Genomic DNA, 21,795 nt, shown 5'->3' on the forward strand with positions numbered 1-21,795 from the left:
CGGGATTGGGGAGTAGGCAGTCAGCGTGTGTGTGTGTGTGTGTGACGGGATTGGGGGAATAGGCAGTCAGCGTGTGTGTGTGTGTGTGTGTGTGTGTGACGGGATTGGGGGAATAGGCAGTCAGTGTGTGTGTGTGTGTGTGTGTGTGTGTGTGTGTGTGTGACGGGATTGGGGGATGGGGGAGTAGGCAGTCAGCTTGGTTGCGTGTTGGAAGTTATTCATGCCGTCACTCTTGCTTCTGATTGGCTTGAGTTCCAGAGCTGTTGGCTGCGAGGAGTTGGACCCCTTCCTTAGGAGCAGTGCTGTGAGTAGCGGGCAGAATCCCAGGGTGTTCTGCATGATTGGAGCAGGCTGGCGCACCGGGCCTCTCCCTTGGTACAGGGAGCTTAGCCCAGTCTGGGGTGAGGCTGTCAGGGGACTGAGACCTTGCTTTGTCACATGAGATCTGTAGGTGAGTCCGAAGACACAAGTGTGCTGCTTGGCAGTGTTGCTAGCGTCGCTGTGGCCTTGGATGGAGGCTCTTGGGTTCCCAAAAGAGTACGTGCTGATGAGCAGAAGGTCCCAGCGGGTTCGTGGCTAGTGATTACACAACCACAGGGTGCACCTCCTCTCAGAGGGATCAGAAACACGGCCCTCTGTGTTGGACTCTTCTCTCCCAGAAGAGCCCTTGCGGACGGGAGCCGCGTGTTTATGCCCTTGGTGCCCTGCCTGCAGCGGGATTCCTGAACACTTGTTCCAGATGTCTAGAAGAAGGCTTGTTACCAGCAGGGCTCAGGAAGAGGACCTTCATTTGGTAATTCCAGATCAGAGGTTCTTGGTGCTGCGCCCCTCTCTGGTGCCCACCCTGCCCTTCTGGACTAATATTTACACTGCCTGATTCTCAGTGACTGACTTGTCTCTTGCCTCTTTCCTGCAGCTTGTTCTCAGAACACAAACAAAACCTGTGAAGAGTGCCTGAAGAACGTCTCCGTAAGTAGCACACGGACTAGAGACCAGAGTGCCGCCCAAACCGTCCAAAGGCACACGGGCTTCCTCTAGGTCCAGGGAGCCGCCGGGATGTGTGGAGGGCTCTGTTGTTTGGGATTTGGGGGATGGTTTTTTGAATAGTTACTAAATGTTACTTCAGCCCTTTCAGGCATATCAGACCTTCTCCTGAAAACTGCAGTTACTGTCTGAGCATGGTCAGTATCCATGATTTCACTCCTGTGCACACGGGGCCACACTGTGGGTCAGCACTGCGGGTCAGCCTTCCCCACGAGGCCCCTAGCGAGAAATTGGGCTGTCCATAAAGCTGCACCCTAAGGCTGGGAGCCCGTGTTTCCCAGGCTGTCAGGGGCTGCAGCAGAGGCTGCTTTCTGAGCTCCTCACACAGGATTGGAAGGGGCAGAGCAAGGAGAGAAAGGCACCAGCCCTTTGGGCCGGTGGGCCAGGCTGTCCATAGCACTCTCTGGTCGTGATCTGGGGCTCAGGTTTGGATTTTGTCCCTGGGCCTTTTAAATACCTGTGTGCCCTTCAACAAGAGGGTAGCGGTCTAGAGCAAAGTTCCCTAAGCCTCCACGGCGTGGGGTGGGGCCCAAGACTCCCTGGGGTACCTTCCCAATGAAGTCTGATGCAGATGTCCACGTGGGAGAAGGAGCACCCACGGTGGGGAAGCAGCGGCACAGTGCAGGTCTTGTTAAAGACGTGTGAACAGGGTCCTTTGGCTTTCTCTGCATGGTGGCCTGCTCTCAGGCCAGCCTGGCTGGCACCTCTTAGGCTTGCCTTGCTGCGCAGCCCTTGGTTCAGCAGCACCCACGTCTCCTCGCAGCACTATGAAGTCAGCGTGGGAAACCTGAGGGAAGGCCTGCGGCGGGTGGAAGTGGTTAGGCAGAAAACAGCATCCTGTGAGGCCTTTTTCTTAGGATTCCTGAGAGGCACCCCCTGCCCCTTCCAGTCGGGTTTAGCAAGTGTTGAGAACTGCAGGGTGAGGCTTCCTTTTCCCAACAGTGAGGTTTGAGGACATGAGGAGGCTGGGAAAGATGTATTAGGTGATTTCCATTCCAAGGCATGAGCCATGTTCTCAAAAAACAGTTCTTCCTGCACGAGGCAGTGGCGTAGGTTTGAGACACATCTTGTCAGTTTGTGGCACTTACCTGGATACTTGCATTTGCTGATTAAAAATTGAAAGACGGGCCGGGCGCGGTGGCTCACGCCTGTAATCCTGGCACTTTGGGAGGCTGAGGCGGGCAGATCACAAGGTCAGGAGATCGAGACCATCCTGGCTAACACGGTGAAACCCCGTCTCTACTAAAATACAAAAAATTAGCCGGGCGAGGTGGCGGGCGCTTGTAGTCCCAGCTACTCAGGAGGCTGAGGCAGGAGAATGGTGTGAACCCGGGAGGCGGAGCTTGCAGTGAGCCGAGATCACACCACTGCACTCCAGCCTGGGCAACAGAGCGAGACTCTGTCTCAAAAAAAAAAAAAAAATTGAAAGACGCTGTTTCTGTAGTTTCAGATCTTGACATTGGTGATGTTGAACTTGCTCCACTGCCCTGGTCCTGGTGCATTTTCTAGATGGTGCTTTTTAGTCCCTGGGTTTTTCTATTGGAAGTCATTTCAGCCTTAAACACAGCTGACTATTGTATGTGGCTTTGTAGCCTAGAGCGTGTTTTTGCCGTAGTGCCCTGTGTAACCCTCACCACCCCGGGCGGGGTGTGGTGATGGCAGCCATCTCGTGGATGAGGCGGGGCCGAGGGACTTGCCCAGGTCATCGTGGGTGGGGCCAGTCCAGAAGGCTGAAGGCCTGACTCCAGTTCTGAACCGAGACAGGGCAGTGAAGAGGGCCGCTTGCCTCGCAGCTAGCTCCAGGCCTGCATGGGCGTGTTCTTGGGCACACGGGAGGTTTCTGGAAGGAGGTGTCTGTGCCTGGGAGGCCTCAAGAGAACCCTGCGTGTTGGAACAGAGGCTGTGGTGGGCTGTGTCCATGCTGCTGAGGCTATGGTGGGCTGTGTGTCTCTGCTGCTGAGGCTGTAGTGGGCTGTGTGTGTCTGTGCTGCTGAGGCTGTGGTGGGCTGTGTGTCTGCTGCTGAGGCTGTGGTGGGCTGTGTGTCTGCTGCTGAGGCTGTGGTGGGCTGTGTGTGTGCTGCTGAGGCTGTGGTGGGCTGTGTGTGTGTGCTGCTGTGGCTGTGGTGGGCTGTGTGTGTCTCTGCTGCTGAGGCTGTGGTGGGCTGTGTCTCTGCTGCTGAGGCTGTGGTGGGCTGTGTGTGTGTGCTGCTGTGGCTGTGGTGGGCTGTGTGTGTCTCTGCTGCTGAGGCTGTGGTGGGCTGTGTCTCTGCTGCTGAGGCTGTGGTGGGCTGTGTGTGTCTCTGCTGCTGAGGCTGTGGTGGGCTGTGTGTGTCTCTGCTGCTGAGGCTGTGGTGGGCTGTGTCTCTGCTGCTGAGGCTGTGGTGGGCTGTGTGTCTGTGCTGCTGAGGCCGTGATGGGTTATGTGTGTCTGCTGCTGAGGCCGTGGTGGGCTGTGTGTCTGTGCTGCTGAGGCCGTGATGGGTTATGTGTGTCTGCTGCTGAGGCTGTGGTGGGCTGTGTGTCTGTGCTGCTGAGGCCGTGATGGGTTATGTGTGTCTGCTGCTGAGGCCGTGGTGGGCTGTGTGTCTGTGCTGCTGAGGCCGTGATGGGTTATGTGTGTCTGCTGCTGAGGCTGTGGTGGGCTGTGTGTCTGTGCTGCTGAGGCCGTGATGGGTTATGTGTGTCTGCTGCTGAGGCCGTGGTGGGCTGTGTGTCTGTGCTGCTGAGGCCGTGATGGGTTATGTGTGTCTGCTGCTGAGGCTGTGGTGGGCTGTGTGTCTGCTGCTGAGGCTGTGGTGGGCTGTGTGTCTGTGCTGCTGAGGCTGTGATGGGTTGTGTGTGTCTGCTGCTGAGGCCGTGATGGGTTATGTGTGTCTGTTGCTGAGGCCGTGATGGGTTATGTGTGTCTGCTGCTGAGGCCGTGGTGGGCTGTGTGTCTCTGCACTGCTGCCTGAGCTGCTTGCTATGTGCATATTACTTAATCGATCAGAAAAGCAACGCAACAAAAACCAAAGAAGAGAATGCCATGTCCTCCCAATGAGCTCCTGTGGCTCATGGTACCACTGTCATGGAAAAATGGAAAATTGGACATTTACAACTTGAGCCATTTGAAAAGGGAGGATTAGCCAAAAATCGTTAATCGCAAGCAAAACCCCTGAAATTTAAGATACTCCTTAATGACCAAAATAAACAGAGTTTAACTGTTACTTGTTGTGTTATACTGGAAACCACTTAAACAGGACACTAAAGTGGTCACTGTATAAGTAGCCCTGGGAAAGAAAGCCCAGGGGACATTGTTATATTTTTTTGTGACAACGACTTTCACCCTAAGCAGGGCCAAAAATGTCATGACTTTCTATCCTATATCCTATTAAAAAGTTAGCAACACTGTGAATGTGGAGATTTGAAGTAACAGGCAGTCTGGAGTTGGGTCTGGTCTTGGGCTGGCGCATCAGGTGCTGCCGAACGGCAGTTCTTTTTTTTTTTCCTTTTGAGAAGAGTTTCACTCTTGTTGCTCAGGCTGGAGTGCAACGGTGCAATCTCGGCTCACCGCAACCTCCACCTCCTGGGCTCAAGCGATTCAGCTGCCTCAGCCTCAGGAGTAGCTGGGATTACGGACATGCGCCACCACACCCGGCTTATTTTGTATTTTTAGTGGGGACGGGGTTTCTCCATATTGGTCAGGCTGATCTTGAACTTCCCACCTCAGAAGATCCGCCCACCCGGCCTCCCGAAGTGCTGGGATTACAGGCGTGAGCCACCGTGCCCGGCCTGAATGGCAGTTCTTTTACCCCTTCCTGTGCCACCTGCCTGCGTGCTAGGCTATTTCCTGTCACACTTGGTGCCTGGCTCACAGAGCGCTTGTGGACCTCGTTGTGTACCACTGTGGCATGTGCTGGGCCCAGCTCTGGGCTCTTACACACACATACAGGTGTGATGGTGTTATCTCCACACCACTGCGGCCTCACACCTGATGTTCGAGGGGCTCAGACGAGCATCCATGAGGTTCTCTCCAGCTCTCGGTTTAGGGCAGGCTGAGCCTTAGTTGCATCATCTTTCAAGTTGTGCAACTTAGTGCATTTGTGAAGGTCAGAGGTAGGAAGCATGGTCCTTTCTACAAATGGTGACCATGCTCACCAAAGTCCGTTCAACACAAACTCAGTGAGTGCCTGTGATGGGCCAGGCTATGTCCTGCGTTCTTGGGATGCTTCAGCCAGTGATGTGCGTGGGTGCCCAGCGTGCGGGGAGGAGAGGTCTACAGAAGCACACCTCACAGGAGATGAGGAGGGGGTGGAAGCAGGTGGTTGTGTCCAGTGGTTGGTCAGGGCAGGGCTCATCCAGTCAGTGGGGAGCCACACAGATGTGGGGAGAGTACTCCAGGCAGAACAGGCAGGCTGAGCTGAGGCTGTGAACAGGAGGTGGAGTTGGCAGCACAGAGGCCCCGTCGCTTCAGTAGGGTGAGTTGTGGAAGAGGTGTGAATGACGCGGGCCTTGGTGAGTCCATGGAGAGCTGACAGGGCTGCTGGCTGCTGTGCTGGGTGTGGACTGAAGGGCAGTGAGGGTGAAGGCAGAGACATGGTGGGAGGGGAAGGCTGAGCCTTTACAGCCATCCACAGAGTAGATGCACTGGTGGGCTGTAGGCAGAGCCAGGACAGTTCTTTCTTTATTTTTTTCTATTGTGTTTCTAATGCTTATTTAATGTTCTCTTTCAGTGTCTTTGGTGCAACACTAACAAGGCTTGTCTGGACTACCCAGTTACAAACATCTTGCCACCTGCTTCCCTTTGTAAATTGAGCTCTGCACGCTGGGGAGTTTGTTGGGGTAAGTCATTTTTTTCATTTGCTTCTTGCAAAATCGATGCTTCTTTGAAAATAGTAGTATGGGCTGGGTGCGGTGGCTCACATCTGTAATCCCAGCACTTTGGGAGACAGAAGCGGGTGGATCATGAGGTCAAGACATTGAGACCATCCTGGCCAACATGATGAAGCCCCGTCTCTATTAAAAATACAAAAATTAGCTGGGCATGGTGATGCGCACTTGTAATCCCAGCTACTTGGGAGGCTGAGACAGGAGAATCGCTTGAACCCAGGAGGGGGAGGTTGCAGTGAACCAAGATTGTGCCACTGCACTCCAGCCTGGCGACAGAGTGAGACTCTGTCTCAAAAAAAGAAAATGGTATTATGTGCCCAGTTAGCAGAAGTTGCTAGAAAATGTGATGCCAATAGCTCTGTGACTCCCAGGGAGAGGCTGGGAAGCCAGGGGTGATCTGGTGACCAGGAAAACAGCCCTGGGGCTCCCTGGGGAACCTGGAGGACCTCCTTCAAGGTCAACCCAGCACTGAGCTCTATCTCACCACATTACAGAAGGTGTGGGAGAAGGGCGAGTTGGAAGGCAGTGTGTCTGACTTCTCTGCTCAGTATGTTTTGTTCATGTGTCACCCCGAAACTCATCTATGAATTCCCCTAGAATCTGCAGTTTTCCCAGCTTGAGAATCCCTGCTTAGTGTGGACGCAGCCCTCTTTTTGTGTGTGCATATCTTTGTATATTTGATTTTGCGGGCATTTTTAATTAGGGTATCAGCTCTTGTAAGATTCAAATTGTTTCCTAGTTTGCCTTTTTGCCTTTTTTTTTTTTTTTTTTTTGAGACAGAGTCTGGCTGTGTCGCCCAGACTGGAGTGCACTGGCACAATCTCGGCTCACTGCAAGCTCTGCCTCCCGGGTTCACGCCATTCTCCTGCCTCAGCCTCCTGAGTAGCTGGGACCACAGGTGCCACCACCACGCCCGGCTAATTTCTTGTATTTTATAGTAGAGACGGGGTTTCACCATGTTAGCCAGGATGGTCTCGATCTTCTGACCTCGTGATCTGCCCACCTCGGCCTCCCAAAGTGCTGGGATGACAGGCGTGAGCCACTGCGCCCGGACCCCTAGTTTGCCTTTTAAATCAGTCCATGGTGTGTTTTGTTACCTGGAACTCATTGTTATGTAGTAGAATTTATTCATCCTTTAGGCTTCAGGTTTTGGGGTAATACGTAGGGCTCCCAGGCTTTGTAAAGGAGCAGTGTTTTCTTAAGGCGTTTTGATGATTTCTTTTGTTTATTTGCATCTCGGGTCCCTCTGCAACTTACGTCTTATTTATCGCTCTTCTAACTGATTTCCATTTCAGAATCTCTCAGACTCCACCTGAAACAACTTGTTGTCAGTGTTGAGGCCCTAGAGAATTCAGAAGTTTGCGTGGTGTTGGTGGTTGTAGTGTGGGATGTCTGGCAGGGGAGGTGGTGGTGTGTGTGCACATTCGTGTGTGATGTGTGTACTGTGTGTGGTGCATGTGTGTGTGTGTGTGTGAACATTCATGTGCCCATCAGGTCTTGTGTGTTCCTGTCATGTCTGCCCAGGGCCTGGTCATGCCCGCCTCCACCTTGCCTCGTCCCTTCCATGGAACTTCCCTTAATGACCACTCTGTAGGGATAGCTCCTGGACCTGGGGAGCCTTGCCCTTTGGAGCACCTGTTCTGGAGTGTTTTTAGTGGCACGTAGCTTCTGATGAAGTGCACACATCTAAAGTCTCCCTCTGCATGGACTGTGGTTTATAGCCTACACAGTGCACACACATGTGCATGCATTTATTCAGTGCATTTTTGCATACTTATACAGGTTATCACCACTCACAGCAAAGTAGGTAGGACTTCCAGGACTCTCAGAAGGCCCAGTTCCTGTCAGGACCCCCACGGGAGCCACTGACTGGACTTCCCAGCACCACAGATTAGTGTCGCTGGTTCCAGCCTTTATGTGGAGGAAATCCTGTGCTGTATTGGACGTTTTATTCAGCATGTGCCCGAGATTCATGTCAGCTGCCTGCACCAGTTGTCTGTCTCGTGCAATGTTCTACAGCTGTTCAGCCACGCTGCCGCCCAGGGACGTCTGGGTCCTTCTCGTGCTGCTGTGAGCGGTCTTGTGTTGGCGCCGGCACAGGTGCTCACTTCTGGAGGCACGTAGGAGTGGAGTTGCTGCATCACAGAGCATATTTGTGTTTAGCCTTAGTACATCTGCCAAACATTTTTGGAGTGGCTGTACCAATTTGGCCTCCCCCAAGCAATGTGGGGCTTGGTTGCTCCACATCCCTCCCAATGTTTAGGGTCACCAGTCACCCTAAGTTTAGTCCATCTAGTGGCTATGTCATGGTGTCTTGTGCTTCTCATCTGCATTTCTGCAGTGACTGGCCGGTCATGCTGAGCACCTTTACAATGGTGGGCGTTTCTGACAATTCTCTTGTGAAATGAAATTCCCACATTAGGCTGCAGAAGTGGATGGACACACAGTGCCCGCCCTGCACACAAGAGTGACAGCAGGTGACTAGTCACAGTCACAGCGGGGAGGGGGCACTGCATACCACACAGGGTCAGGCAGGGGAACAGGGCTCGGGGAGGCAGCTGTGTTGTGACAGGAGGGTGGGGTGCGATGGGCTTGTTTGGTTAATTCTGAGGCTGAGAGGGAACTGACACCCGCTCCTCCAGGAGAAACAGGAAGTGTGCCTGTCCCTGTCGAAAGGAGGAAGAGGCTGTCTGAGCTGAGACCTTGTCCAGCCTTGTCCACGGGAGCAGAGTGGGGAGGAGAAGTTGTGACTGGGCTTTTAGGGCCCTCCTGGTTTCACCAGATGCCATGGCGCACATGATAACCAGTTTTAGGTCTCGCACCCCAGGTCCTTGTTTATTCTTACCAATAATCTTAGAACCATTTTTATCCTGTTCTAGGCAAAATTATTTTGGAGCTTTAGTTGTAATGACCTGAAAAACACGCTCACTTGGAGGAAAATGAGATGTCTACAGCATTGGCCGTTTGTCCAGAGGCAAAGATGCCTCTGTTTGCCAGGCCTTTCCTCGGCGTTGGCCGTTGGTCCCGAGGCAGGATGCCTCTCTTTGCCAGGCCTCTCCTGCGTCCTTTGGTTTTACCCTGGAGAATCAGCACGAAGGAGCCCAGAGTGTGTTTCCCATTGTGACAGGATTTCTGTTGGTTTTTTAACTAGTTTTAGCTGCTAATCAGAAAAGCTCTCTGAGGGGTAGATATGTTTTAGGGCCAGCCATCTTGTTGATCTCATTGGGTTTTTTAGTTGATTTTTCTGGAGTTCTCCAGTCAAAAAAATGACATCTTCTGCCAATGAAGATCCCCTCTGTAGTTCTCCCTATTACTGTAATTTTTGCAATTCTATACTTCCAGAACAGGTCAGAGGAGGAAAAAACACAGGATTAAAAGTTCAAAAGGCATTTGATCAGATGTAACCTCCTATTCCTGATTTTCAAACTGTTTTAATAAACTAAGAAATGAATTCTTTTAAACAAGTAACCCACTAGAAGTGGATCTCAGGGTCCAGGGCAACAGGAGGGTGAGGCTGAGGGAGCCCCAGAGGCCTGGCTGTCAGCCTCCTTGCCAGGGTCCAGGCGTGCAGCAGGTGTTCACTCCCAGCCCCTGGAGGTCAGAGGTTGTCACCTGTGGTGGTGGCACAGCTGTTAACTGTAGTTAAAAACAGTGAATCATGCGGTCATCTACTGCCCAGGGGAGTTTGCTTATAAAGCCATCTTCAGGAGGCTGGGTGGGTGTTTTTGTTTTTTTCAGGATGGTGTCTTGCCGTGTTCCCCAAGCTGGAGTGCAATAGTGCAGGCATAGCTCACTGCAGCCTCAACCTCCCGAGCTCAAGCGATCCTCCCACCTCAGCCTCCCATGTCGCTGGGACCAGAGGTGCATGCACCACACCCAGCTAGTTTTTAAAAAATTTTTGTAGAGATGGGCAGGTGTGGGTCTCACTTTGTTGGCCAGGCAGGTGTTAAACTCCTGGACTCAAGCCATCCTTCCATTTTGGCCTCCCAAAGTGCTGGGATTATAGGTGTGAGCCACTGTGTTCAGCCAAGAAGGCTGTTTGAACTGCATGATTGAAAACATGTTTGCAAAAGTAGTGTTACGGTATTTTTTGATTGACTCTAGTGTGAACTGAATGGAAAAATCTTGGCTGATTTTAATATATAGATCTTGAAAAGAAGTTTAAAAGAATAGTAAGATCTGTTTTAAATGTGCATGTGTCTCCGAAGGCTGGTTAAGGAAATCGTAACAGGGTTTGGGACTGATTAGTCAGCCGTTCTTCAACCCCAAGGTCCCCAAAATATTCGGATTTGAAGATGATCCCGTCTTGTTCCGTGGCCTCATCCGCTCCTCCATGGTCATTCCTTATGAAACTGGCTGCCAGTATGTGCCCTTTACATAAATTTATTGTAAATAAAAATTTACAGTATTTCTCTTGTAAATCATTGTAATATTCTTGACTGTGGTTTAAACAAAAAGCAAAGCTGCATCAGGCTTAACCTCCATTTCCATGAGTTTAGAATGTCTTAGGAGAATCTGAATACTCTCCTAAGTATTGGAATTTTGGTTTAGTTAACTTTTCTCAGGCTTGAAATACCTTTTCAAACTCAACTGAGACAGACTACTCTGTCACTTCAGTTCATTGTGGTTAATATTATAAACCACAGATAGGAACATGTGGCTGAAAGGAGACTCGGAGAGGGCGGGACCCTGGGGGGTGGGGGCAGGGCCACAGGCTTTCCACACCCCAGGAGCCAGCTTCCTGGCCGAGGCGGCTTTCCTACTTATGCTCCTGTGTTCCGAGGTTGTTCCCCAGGGACAAGGGAAGGCTGCGGTGCTGGGTCGGTTATGTGTCTGGGGCGGCCCTAACTCCAGGTGCTTGCATCTCCAGTGAACTTTGAGGCGTTGATCATCACCATGTCGGTGGTCGGAGGAGCCCTCCTCCTGGGCATTGCCATCTGCTGCTGCTGCTGCTGCAGGAGGAAGAGGAGCCGGCAGCCAGACAGGAGCGAGGAGAAGGCCATGCGCGAGCGGGAGGAGAGGCGGATACGGCAGGAGGAACGGTGAGGTCGCAGTGATGCCTGCTGGGAAAAAGGTCACTTCGAGGGGATGCAGATCTGCCAGGCCATGGAAATCATGTGGACACATCCTGAGTTTCCCTCAGTTTTTAGAAATTAAGAATGTGTGTAGTGCCCAGGGGATCTTCTAGGTGGTGGTAGAGAGGGAGAGACCATGGTGGGAACCTAGCGGTGGCTGCGAACCTTGCTTCCACGGGCTTCCTCGCTGGTCTCCTCCCATCAGTGCAATAAGACTGAGTCTGCGCTCGGTGTCACCAATGTGTGACGGCTGCTAAGGCGGCTCGTCCCGGCCCAGCATTTGCCAAGAGCAAGCTGAGGCTCAGAGGGGACAGCGTGACTGTGGCCAGGTTGGCTCTCCTGTCACCCTTTCCCTGGTGACACAGCACTCTCCTGAGTGTCTGCTGGGGCTCTCGGGTAGCCCTGGGAGGAGGTGATGTCGTCCACACCTGGCAAGGGAGAGGATCTGCGGGGCCGACTGTCAGGTTGGTGGCGGGTGAGGGTGGAGGCGGGACATATTTTCCATGTAGTCACCTTGAGGTCACATACTACTAAGTAAAAGCTGACAATTGCATTTTCCTAACCATTCAGAACCTGGTATATGATTTTTACTGTGTTTTCTTCATATGAAAAAAGCTTTTTAAAAATCACGGTATTGGGCATTTGAATTGCTTTTATTGAAAAGAATAGAATAATACATTGGAACAACCTTCAGAGACTGGGTTCGTTGTCACCTTGCCTGTCCTGGTGGGTATGTGGCCTGATGACCAAGCTTGTCCCCATCCTGGTTTCACTCTGGGAACTGGAGGGAAGCCACCAGAAGAAACCTGGAGCCTCCAGTGAAGGACACGGAAGGGCGTGTCTAGCAGTTCCACCGCGCATTGTCGCTTGGTGCTCATCATGTTCCTCTGTGTTTTAGGAGAGCAGAGATGAAGACAAGACATGATGAAATCAGAAAAAAATACGGTAAGGACTGGTCACGCCTCCTTTTTGACTGGTTGGGAGGCGATGGCACGCTGTCTGCGTCCTCATTGGACTGGTTGGGAGGCGATGGCATGCTGTCTCGGTCCTCGTTAGTGCCAGTGGGGCCTGAGATTGGGCTCTGGGTTCACCCATCGGAACAGAAGGAGGTCTCTCCAGAGAGGAACAGCTGGCGGTTGTCGCCAGCAGTGCTGTGGTGAACTCTTTCCTAAGAATATTTTTATCTCAGCCAGTCGTCTTCATGAAGTCTGGTTTCTCAGATACCTCTTTGCTTATCGAGTCACAAGACTTCTGGGCTGGAAGTCTGCAGCTGTTCTGCTGTCGTGTTGGGCTTCCCGTGGGCGCACCTGCGCAGCCCAGGTGCTGCCGCTTTCTGGTCTTTGTTCCAGGGCGGCCCCTCATCCGCGGGAGCGTTGCTCGTTGCCATCTTCTGAGTGTGGCAGGCGCTCCTTCCAAGCACTCCCCAGCACCGGCCCTGCTCCCTCTTGCCCGGCCTGGGGGTTCTGTTCTCGTTTGGTTGTATCTGGAGAGATTTTGGAGGGGAGCTTTGAAGGAGCCAGAAGGAATGTATTTGCCAAGTGTAAACCTTTTATTTAGTTGGAGTGAATTGGAAATACGCATTACATTATCTGTGCTCCCCCAAATCACGTGATGTTCACTGCTTAACACTGAACACCATCACCCAGCCATGCTTCTTTGATTCTGTACTGATTTTTTTTTTTTTCTTTTTTTGAGACGGAGTCTAGCTCTGTTGCCCAGGCTAGAGTGCAGTAGCGCAATCTTGGCTCACTGCAAGCTCTGCCTCCCGGGTTCACGCCATTCTCCTGCTTCAGCCACCCAAGTAGCTGGGACTACAGATGCCCGACTAATTTTTTGTGTTTTTAGTAGAGACGGGGTTTCACCGTGTTAGCCAGGATGGTCTCAATCTCCTGACCTCATGATCTGCCCGCCTCGGCCTCCCAAAGTGCTGGGATTACAGGCATGAGCCACTGCGCCTGGCCAATTCTGTACTGATTTTAAAGTCCGCAAAGAGTCTAGCGTCTCCTGCGCTGGGTTTGTGGTTGTGTGACGTCATGGACATGGTGGGAACTGACTCCTTGCCTGTGCGAGGTGTGAGGTCCTGGGTTCACGGCAGCCGTGGGCCTCAGGAATCTGTCGTCCTGCGCCCACGGTGCTTTCCTTGAAGCAGTGTATTAAAGGGTAAACCTAATTGGAAAATTTCAGAGCCTTTTCTGACTAATGCAGATGTTTTGAGTCTTCTGTTTGTATTAGGAAATACCATAAATTTATGGTATTTTAGGATCCCGCCCACTGGGGGCATGGTGACATCACTGCAGTTGTTTCCGTCATCAGGTAGGGGACGGGACTGCAAAGCCCAGCAGCCACTGTGAGCAGCGCCTCTGTCAGGCGCGTGTGGTTGGCGTTGTAGCCCCCAGAGGCTTGGTTCCCTCTCATGGGGGCTGCAGAGGTCCCATGCAGCTGGTGCCCTGGGCTGTAAATGCTGGGTAGCTCTGCCCACTGGCCGGGATGTCCCCTCCCTGTCAGTTCTGGCCTCCTTGGAAAGTCACCTCCTTGTGACTGTGCTGTGACCTGAGGCCAGGTGAGTCCTGCCAGTCTCGAAGTGTCGGCTTTGGGGTGTGAGGCTGCCTTGGCTGCTGGCCCCGAGATGACCAGCGGCTGATGGAGGCTTTTTCCTACGTGTTCCCACCCATCAGTCTCCTGAGTGCTTCGTGCTTGGGCACTGACTTTCTGGGTTCGCTACTGCCTTGCCCTTGCCCCACCTCCTCCGTCACCTGTTTCCTGGTGTGTGTCTGGAGTGGGTGGTGACCGGGTACCTGCGTGCAACTTCCACAAGGAGCAGCACCAGGGTCGCCCTCCTCAGTGAGCGCATGCCTGTGTTCGTGGAGCGTGGGCCCAGCAGTGTCTGTGCAGGCCTTGGCTGAAGGCAGCATGCTTTCCTTGAAATGGAAGAGTCAGAACGAGCTTTTTGGCACCTAGTGACTAATGTTAATGTAAATAAAAGATGAGGTGGGGACACACACACACACACACACACACACACAGCCCAGCACCTGCTATCGCCAAGTGCAAGCTGTGTTTAAAGTTGCTCGACCTTTACTGTGGCCCAGCTCCAGCGGGTGTGAGGCTGTGGGCGGCCGGCCAGGTTCTTGGTGGAGCGGTGTCTTCTGTGTCAGGGCCCTGATTGACTTGCACCTGCCATTTTGGTGGTTAATTTGGCCCTTTAATTGCATGGATGAAATTCGCTTTTTGTGCCAGTTTGTAATAAAGCCCATTGAATGACCTGTGCTTTAGAAAGCCTCGGCTAGGTAGAAGAATCCTGGGGAATTCCGGATGGGAGAGTGGGAGAAGGCGTGTGAGTCAACCTGGTGCAGTTACATCAAATACCAGCACGCACGCAAAACCCTTCTTCTGGCTTTGGTTTTTCCCTCTAAACTGGAAGTAGACTGAGGAGCAGGTTTTTCAATAAGACCTTAACCAGTCTCTTTGCAGCTGGTATCTGATAACTCTTTCCCAAAACCGACTTTGAGCCTCATCTCCCAAAGCCTGATGCCTGTGGCCCTCCTTGACAGGCAAGAAGGAAACGTGGCTAGGCCCTTCCTTACCATCTGCTTCCCTGCCTCCCCTTCCACCCAGGCCCCAGAATACCTGCAGTGAGTAGCTTTGTTGTAATCACTGCAGATAATTTTAGTGTACAATACAGATTTTTAAAGGGAGAGAGAGGCCAGGGGCGGTGGCTCACACCTTTAATCCCAGCTGCAGGGAGGGATTACAGGAGACCGAGATGGGTGGATCACCTGAGGTCGGGAGTTCGAGACCAGCCTGACCAACATGGTGAAACCCTGTCTCTACTAAAAATACAAAAATTAGCTAAATGTGGTGGTGGACGCCTGTAATCCCAGCTACCCGGGAGCTGAGGCAGGAGAGTTCCTTGAACCCAGGAGGCAGAGGTTGCAGTGAGCCAAGACTGCACCATTGCACTCTATTCTGGGCAACAAGAGCAAAACTCCGTCTCAAATAAAAAATAAAGAGGGAGAGAGTGTGTGTATGTGCACGTGTGTCTGCAGCGTGAAGGGAAAACTCCTGGTCCTCGGGTGACTACCACGGCTTTACTCTTCTGGTTCAATACACATTTTATCCCAGTTCTGTCAGAGCACTTAGAGAGTTAGATTGAGGGTCGTGTTAGCTCTTTCTTAGCCTTAATTCGGAAGGTTTACGAGCAAGTGTAAATACAAAGCAAGGTCATTTTGTCTAATACAAGCCATTCACTGTGGAGCTAACCAACCGCTGTGGAAAGAAATGTTTCCCTTAAATTTCTTTTCTTTGCCGAGCATCAGGAAACAAGTGCTTCTCTCTTAGGATCTGTTAGAATTCTTGTTTCTAGTAAATTTTATTTCAAAGTTTGAAGTGGTTTGACTTCAAAAAAGGGTGAGCACAGCATGAAAGCCTGCTTACAACACCCGTTGTTGCTATACCCTCGGTGAATCTTCTTATGAAACTTAGTCAGTCTGGGTGGCTTTTTAAGATTTTGTTTCTGGTTGAATGAATGAAGTTATGATTCTGGTTGATTTTGTTTTCAGGCCTGTTTAAAGAAGAAAACCCATATGCTAGATTTGAAAACAACTAAAGCGCTCCAGCCGTCAGGCAGTCCCCACGCTTCCTGTGAGGTGCACACTCCGCAGCACAGCCCAGCCGGGAGACCACGTGGCCCTCGCGGTCTCCTGACCTTGACCAGTGAACCTGCCAGCCTTCTAGGACAGGTGGCCGGAGAGCTGCCCCTGAAGGACAGTCTTCCTCTCGTCCTGCAAACTGGTGACCTTCTATTCCCTGTTCATCTCTGTTTCTAGATTTAGTCACTTGAAATAAGAAATCTTTGGGGTTTGGGGTTTTTTATACTCTTCTCAGTTTGTAAGAAGCTAACTGCACGCAAAGCCGCCTGACGGCACCTAGCACTGTGGCTGTCATTCTCCCGGCGCAGCACCAGAACCCTGCCTTCCTCTCTGTCTGCTGACTAGCTTCACACGCAACAGACGGAAGACGGTTTGACTTTTGTCGTGAGGAGAACTGACCAGCCCTCATCAGTCCCCATAAAACCACGGACAGCATCGAGTCTTCACACCTGTTGACTCACATGGCTTTTGCTGATGACACGGGGCTCCAGTACACAGTCTGATAAGGACTTACTTCCTAACCTCAATTGTATTAAATAGCATTGGGGAATAGCTAAACCTTTAAAAAAAGAAAAAAAAATTATTGGATTTTCCTCCTTACTTAAAAGATTTTACCAGAAGACTTTCATGTAAAATTCAGGCTCTTTTGGCCAGTTTTAAAATTTGTATCTTTACTAGAACGTGAGAATCTTTTTCCCTTGGAAGCTTGAATTATAAATGTGGTGTTTGGCCTGCCTCTGCAGCACCAGTTGCCTGCTCGTGTGCCAGCACTGTTGGGAGGACGGGGCAGGACGCTGCAGCTTTCTCCAGCCCTGTTGGCATCCTCAGTGCCTGCAAGCCTCTCCCTGCCTGTTGGGCTGTCTGGGGGGTGGCCATTTAGGGATCGTGGGGACGGGGTCCCCACGAAGAAAGAAAGGCCCATCCACAGGCCTGGCTCTGGGCCCTGTGCCCCAGAAGCAGGTGTGTCCAGAGTCAGCTGAGGGCTCTCTCCTCACGCCATCCAGCAGGCGCCAGTGCTCCTTCTGCCTCACGGGACCAGTCCAGCTTCCAGCCACTCTGGCTCGAGGGTGTTCTGAGCCCTGCCTTCAGAGTGGGCCTCCCCGGGAGCTCTCCAGTGGCACTGCTGGACCTGCCCCACGTTTCTATAAAATCAGGATACGTGGCTTTAGTAAGGAGACCAAGCGCTTCATGGCAGGGAGAGCAGCGTGCGGGGAAGTCACTGAAAAGTGCTGCCTAAGGAAGTTTGAAAATAGTCCCCGTTCCAGATTGCCTTGAATTTTAAAACGTTTTGCTTTGGGAAAGTAGGTCGACAGCACCTAAGATAAATGATGCATTCCATGTTCACACCTCACAGTCAGGAAAACTGAGAAAACTGTCTTCAGCATGAACTAAAGTTCACAGGCAGATCACTGTGATCCACAACACTAAGAACTCATCAAACAGCTTGATAAGCCTTTTTGGCTGTGTACATCTGTACCGGGAATAACATTCCTATGCTGAAATTTTCACAAAGAATAGAACCTGCACCCAGTTCTTCAGGCTGATTTCTCTGACCTCTTGGGCATTTGTATTTGTAGTAAAGTATTGCAGAGTTTCCTAAGTATTTTATAGCAGCCATCAAAATTGGACTTTGTATTGTTTATTCATAAAAGAAACTTAGTAACAGACTTGAACGAACTTTGTATGAATAGAGTAGTGTGTACGCAAAATCAGTGTCCTGAATGTAGGCTGCTGAGCTGAAGGTAGAGCTTGGTTGTTAAATACAGTGGGTGAATCCTTGCGTTCAGTGTAGAAACTACATCTATAAGGTTGGTCTTAGTCCATCTGATTTTTTCTGAAATACGCTAAGAGCAGCCACAAAACTGTAACCTCAAGGAAACCATAAAGCTTGGAGTGCCTTAATTTTTAACCAGTTTCCAATAAAAGTTTAATATCTGCATTTGTCTAATATGCTGTGTGTTCTGTGTTTCCTATCAGTGGTGTCGACATTACTGCCTGGAATGCTGGGAGGCAGGTCAGCTTTTCTGGGTACAGTGGGCCTCTGAGCCACCACGGGACGCCTGGGCAGTCTCCAGACTAAATGCCTGTGGCTGTCACAATGGACCAGGCTGTGTCCTAAAACTCCCCACCCACAGGCCTGCCCCACAGGGGAGGTCTTGGCCGTCTCCTCCCTCCACAGCTGCCCTGCCCACCGCATGCCCTCCACTTGCACTGGGTGTCGAGGGCGCTGGGAGAAAGCAGGGCTGCCTTCGAGAAGGGTGACCTTGGCCCCGCACACCTGCATGAGGCTCCTGTGCTCCGTGCTCCCCTCCCGTCCTTCCCTGGTTGTCTTCTGTGCTGTGTTCTTAGGGAGTGCCCTGCACCCCGGCCCCCTTCTGTGTTGCTCCTGCCACTTCAGTCCTCTGGGACACAGGGTTTAGTCTGAGCAGCAGAGTCTTGGGGCGTCTCTCTGTCCCGTGGACCTGCCTAGCCGGAGCCAAGGTCTGGGCCTGGGTGTGAAGCAGGGGAGGCCAGAATTGTGGGCAGGAATGTCGCCTCCATCCTAGTCTGACTTCGGCCAGGGTAGACACTGGCTTCTAAGAAGGCAGCAGGGAGGTGAGGGAGCAGCTCTTGCCTGTTCAGGTTGTCCTGGGGCCCCCTGATGCCAGCTGGACATCACGCCTACAGTCCCCACTCTTTTCTGGATGGCGCGTGTGCAGGCCAGGCGGGGCTGTTGGCAGTTCAGTCCTCAGTGCTCACTCGACGGCAGTCCCAGGAGGTTAACAGACGCCGGCCATCATTCCGACAGCTCTGCGATGCCCATGTTACAGAAGCCTGTCTGCCCCAGAGTCCATCACGAAGGCCGCCGTGCAGCCGCTGCCCACCGTGCGTCCACTGTGAGCCCCGAGTGACCTGGGGCAGCCACCTCTTCCGGGGGAGCCCTCATTGTGACACAAAGGTGTCTGCTTGAGCTTGACAGGGGTAGCCCAGGTCCCCGGGTGGACTGCCTGCTGCCCCTCTTAGTCTGTGGTCCCATGCGTTTGCTGGGGAACAGCCCCCACAAAACAGCCTTTGGATCAGAGCTGGCCACGTCTGGAAGGAGGGAAGCAGCCCGTGAGCTGCATGGGCTTCGGCGGCACGTCTGTCACCCTCAGGTGCTCACACACATGGACTCCGACGCGCACAGTGGCTCATCCCAGAGCCAGACTCCAGGCCCTCATCTGTGGCTCTGCCTCCCCAGGGCTCTTGGTGCCCATCCCTCCAGCAGATGGGGAGAAGCCCCCGGTTGGAAGTGACTGTCCCCGCAACCCATTCCACTGGCAACAGCTGGTCACCCCCTGGGGCCTGGGCAGTCGCCTCCCACACGGGTGGGGGCACCTCTGGGGCCGTCTCTGTATGGAGATGCCTCCGCTCCAACAGGATCTCTACTTCTTCCTCAAAGCCGGTTTAACGAAGATGCAGTGGAACCTCTCGGTACAGGCAGAGCCTGACGCGGGCGCAGAAAAAAGCCCGTGTCACAGAGGAATGTCAGAGCTGCCAGCTCAGCCAGTACTTACTCGGTCTGATGCTTTTCCACTCTCCAAAGCTGCAGAATGTTACTTAACCCACCATCAGGCTGCAGAAGTTTTGTTCTTTTAAACCTTGAATACCAAGAAACGATTTCTAACTAGAGATAATCATAAAATACAGCCAATAGCAGTATTCTTCAGTACTCTCTTCCACAAATCCTATTTCTCTGAGCTTCCATGTAGTGGCACTTAGTAAACAATGAAAAGAATTTTTTTGAGAGTGGTCTTTGCTGATGAGGCTGCAGGGACCTGCGTGAGGCAGGGCTGGCCTGGCCGGAGGCATCTGGTTCATGGAATTTTCTCCAAGAGGGCGCCATTGAGCCGCTGCCCTCTCTGCAGAACAGACTGGTGCTCAGGGTCCCTGCCCACAGCTCCAGGGCCCGCAGTTTCTCTCTGGTTGGTGGCTGGAATTTTTTAATGGGAATTCTCGGTGTATTTCGAGCTGTCTTAACTGCTTTCATCACTACAACTCTCTCCAGAGGCTTTATCTCACATTTCCAGCATGTTTGTGTGGATTTGTTCCTCTTGTTTTACTTTGTATATGAACCACAATTGGCCAGATTAAGCAGATGAACCTCTGACACTGTGGGTACTGGGCGTGTCTGTTCCTCAGGGCCCCCACCTGTGCCTGCCTCAGGACAGCACTGCCATTCCGTCTGCTCCAGCACCACGGGCCATCTCCAGTAACCCAGACGGCCTCAGACGCACTGGAGTCGGAGGGTGGTGGGGAACGGCTGCCCGTGTGGCCCCCAGGTCTGGCCTGAGTCGTGCAGGAAGCGCCACCAGCGACTTGGGCAGAGAGAACCTGGTAGAATCGCCAACTCAGCATAGAGAGGGGTTGGCCAGGTGTAAAGGGCTAACTCGGCGACCGAGTGGCAGAACCCAGAGGTAGAGGCTGCCCTGCTTAACACCCAGAGCCAGGAGGAGCTCGGACTCCCGGGGCCCGGGTCGCCAGGGCTGTGGAGGGAGGAGGGCGGCGTGCACTGGCTGGCTGGGCCCGTCTGAGAAGTGCTGCAGGGCCCATCTGAGAAGCGGCAGGCTGGGTGCAGCCGCTGCCATCAGTCCCTTCTCTCCCCTGCGTCCCTTCCAGAATTCACCTTCTCCCCTGTGGGCACTGCCTGGCAGGGAGCAGCTGGTCAAGCACACCTGGCTTTGCAGGGCAGGGTAGATAGACAGGCTTGGAGCTGGGCATCGGGAGAGCCAGGCGGCACAGCTCCAGGTGCTTGGCCCTCCAGCAGTGAGACGGGACCAGCATGTGGGGGACCTCAAGGGGGACACAGTGTCCAGGTTCTCCAGACGGGTCCCGTGTGCCTTTCCGCAGCTGCCAGTCCCAGCATGAGGGTGGCCGGGACTCTGCTACGGAAGCGGCCTGGTCACACTGCGGCTGCTGGGCCCTTGTTTTGCAGATGAAGCCTTGTAGGTTGCATCCCTCAGAGAGAATAGAGGGCAAATGTCTCTTTTCAGACCTTAAAGATGTCAGGCTCTCAGTTAATCTCTCCTAGGTCCGGAAAGTCCTAGAAGGGGAAGTCCTGCTGCATTCATGGAGATTCTCTACAGGTGCTAATTTCCCTGAGAAAGGACGGCTCTGGGGGGCCATTTCAAAATATGTCAAAGAAATATACTTTGAGGCAAAACATTCTCACTTCCTTCAGAGTCTGGCGATGCTATACCAGAGTCAGGCTGGAATTTGGTGTCTTATTGCCACACAGAGTGTTCCGTCCGTCTTAGGATCCCGATTTTCATGTCAGGGCTGGGCCAGCTGGGCCTCAACTCTGAAAGGGAAGGTTGCGGCTGTAAACGGCAAAGGTCAGGCTGTTCGCCGCTTAAAAAGAAGCCACGATGACAAGGGTGGGGTGTGACAGAGAGTGAGCTGCTGGGCGCAGTGGCTCATGCCTGTAATCCCAGCACTTTGGGAGGCCAAGGCGGGCGGATCACGAGGTCAGGCAATCGAGACCATCCTGACTAACAGGGTGGAAACCCCGTCTGTACTAAAAATACAAAAATCTTAGCTGGGCCTGGTGGCAGACGCCTGTAGTCCCAGCTACTCAGGAGGCTGAGGCAGGAGAATGGCATGAATCTGGGAGGCAGAGCGTGCAGTGAGCCAAGATCGTGCCACTGCACTCCAGCCGGGGCGACAGAGTGAGACTCTGCCTCAAAAAAAAAAAAAAAAGAGAAAGAAAGAGAGTTTTATTCTCCGTACTAGCAAGGGGGAGATTGGCCAGAATCCTTTCCAAAAATGGCCACTCTTCAATTTGTAGAGGGAAGCATAGAGGGGGTCTGGAATGCAGGAGAGGCAGGGGCTAGGAGGTGCCAGGTGACCTGCTCTGATGGCTTCTCTTGCATTATTGTTCCATCTGTTAGAGTAGGCAGCTGGTCAGACGTGAGCAGGGCAGGAGCGGGCCCTCCCAACCAGGAATGTCAGGCGACCATCAGGGTTGGTCGGGTGGCTGTTAACTGTCTCTCTAAAATAATCCTTGGTCACAGCCAACGCCAGGGAAAGGCAGTCTCCCAACAGACAGAAAAATCCTGAAACTGGTGATCAGCAGCTTCCCCGTAAGACCTCAGGCATTGGGTGAGTGGGCTCAAGCATGTGTATTAAAAGGCAAATTG

The 21,795-nt window shown here is 52.6% G+C and overlaps 1 protein-coding gene across 2 annotated transcripts in view; it reads left to right on the forward strand.

The window, feature by feature from the left end:
• The window catches only part of PTTG1IP (PTTG1 interacting protein), a 29,303-nt gene extending 11,719 nt beyond the window's left edge, over positions 1-17,584 (forward strand). The window contains exons 2-6 of one of the 2 annotated variants that reach the window (XM_017888684.1): positions 917-969; positions 5,757-5,865; positions 10,784-10,955; positions 11,887-11,933; positions 15,548-17,584. In XM_017888684.1, the coding sequence (XP_017744173.1) occupies positions 917-969; positions 5,757-5,865; positions 10,784-10,955; positions 11,887-11,933; positions 15,548-15,594 (428 nt within the window). In that variant the 3' untranslated portion in view covers positions 15,595-17,584. The remainder of the gene's footprint in view (positions 1-916; positions 970-5,756; positions 5,866-10,783; positions 10,956-11,886; positions 11,934-15,547) is intronic. The other variant, XM_017888685.1, reaches the window with a different exon arrangement.
• The last annotated feature ends 4,211 nt before the right edge of the window (positions 17,585-21,795 follow it).

This window comes from Rhinopithecus bieti, unplaced genomic scaffold (genome assembly GCF_001698545.2).
Source record: "Rhinopithecus bieti isolate Rb0 unplaced genomic scaffold, ASM169854v2 scaffold_18153, whole genome shotgun sequence".
Taxonomy (NCBI): Eukaryota; Metazoa; Chordata; class Mammalia; order Primates; family Cercopithecidae; genus Rhinopithecus; species Rhinopithecus bieti.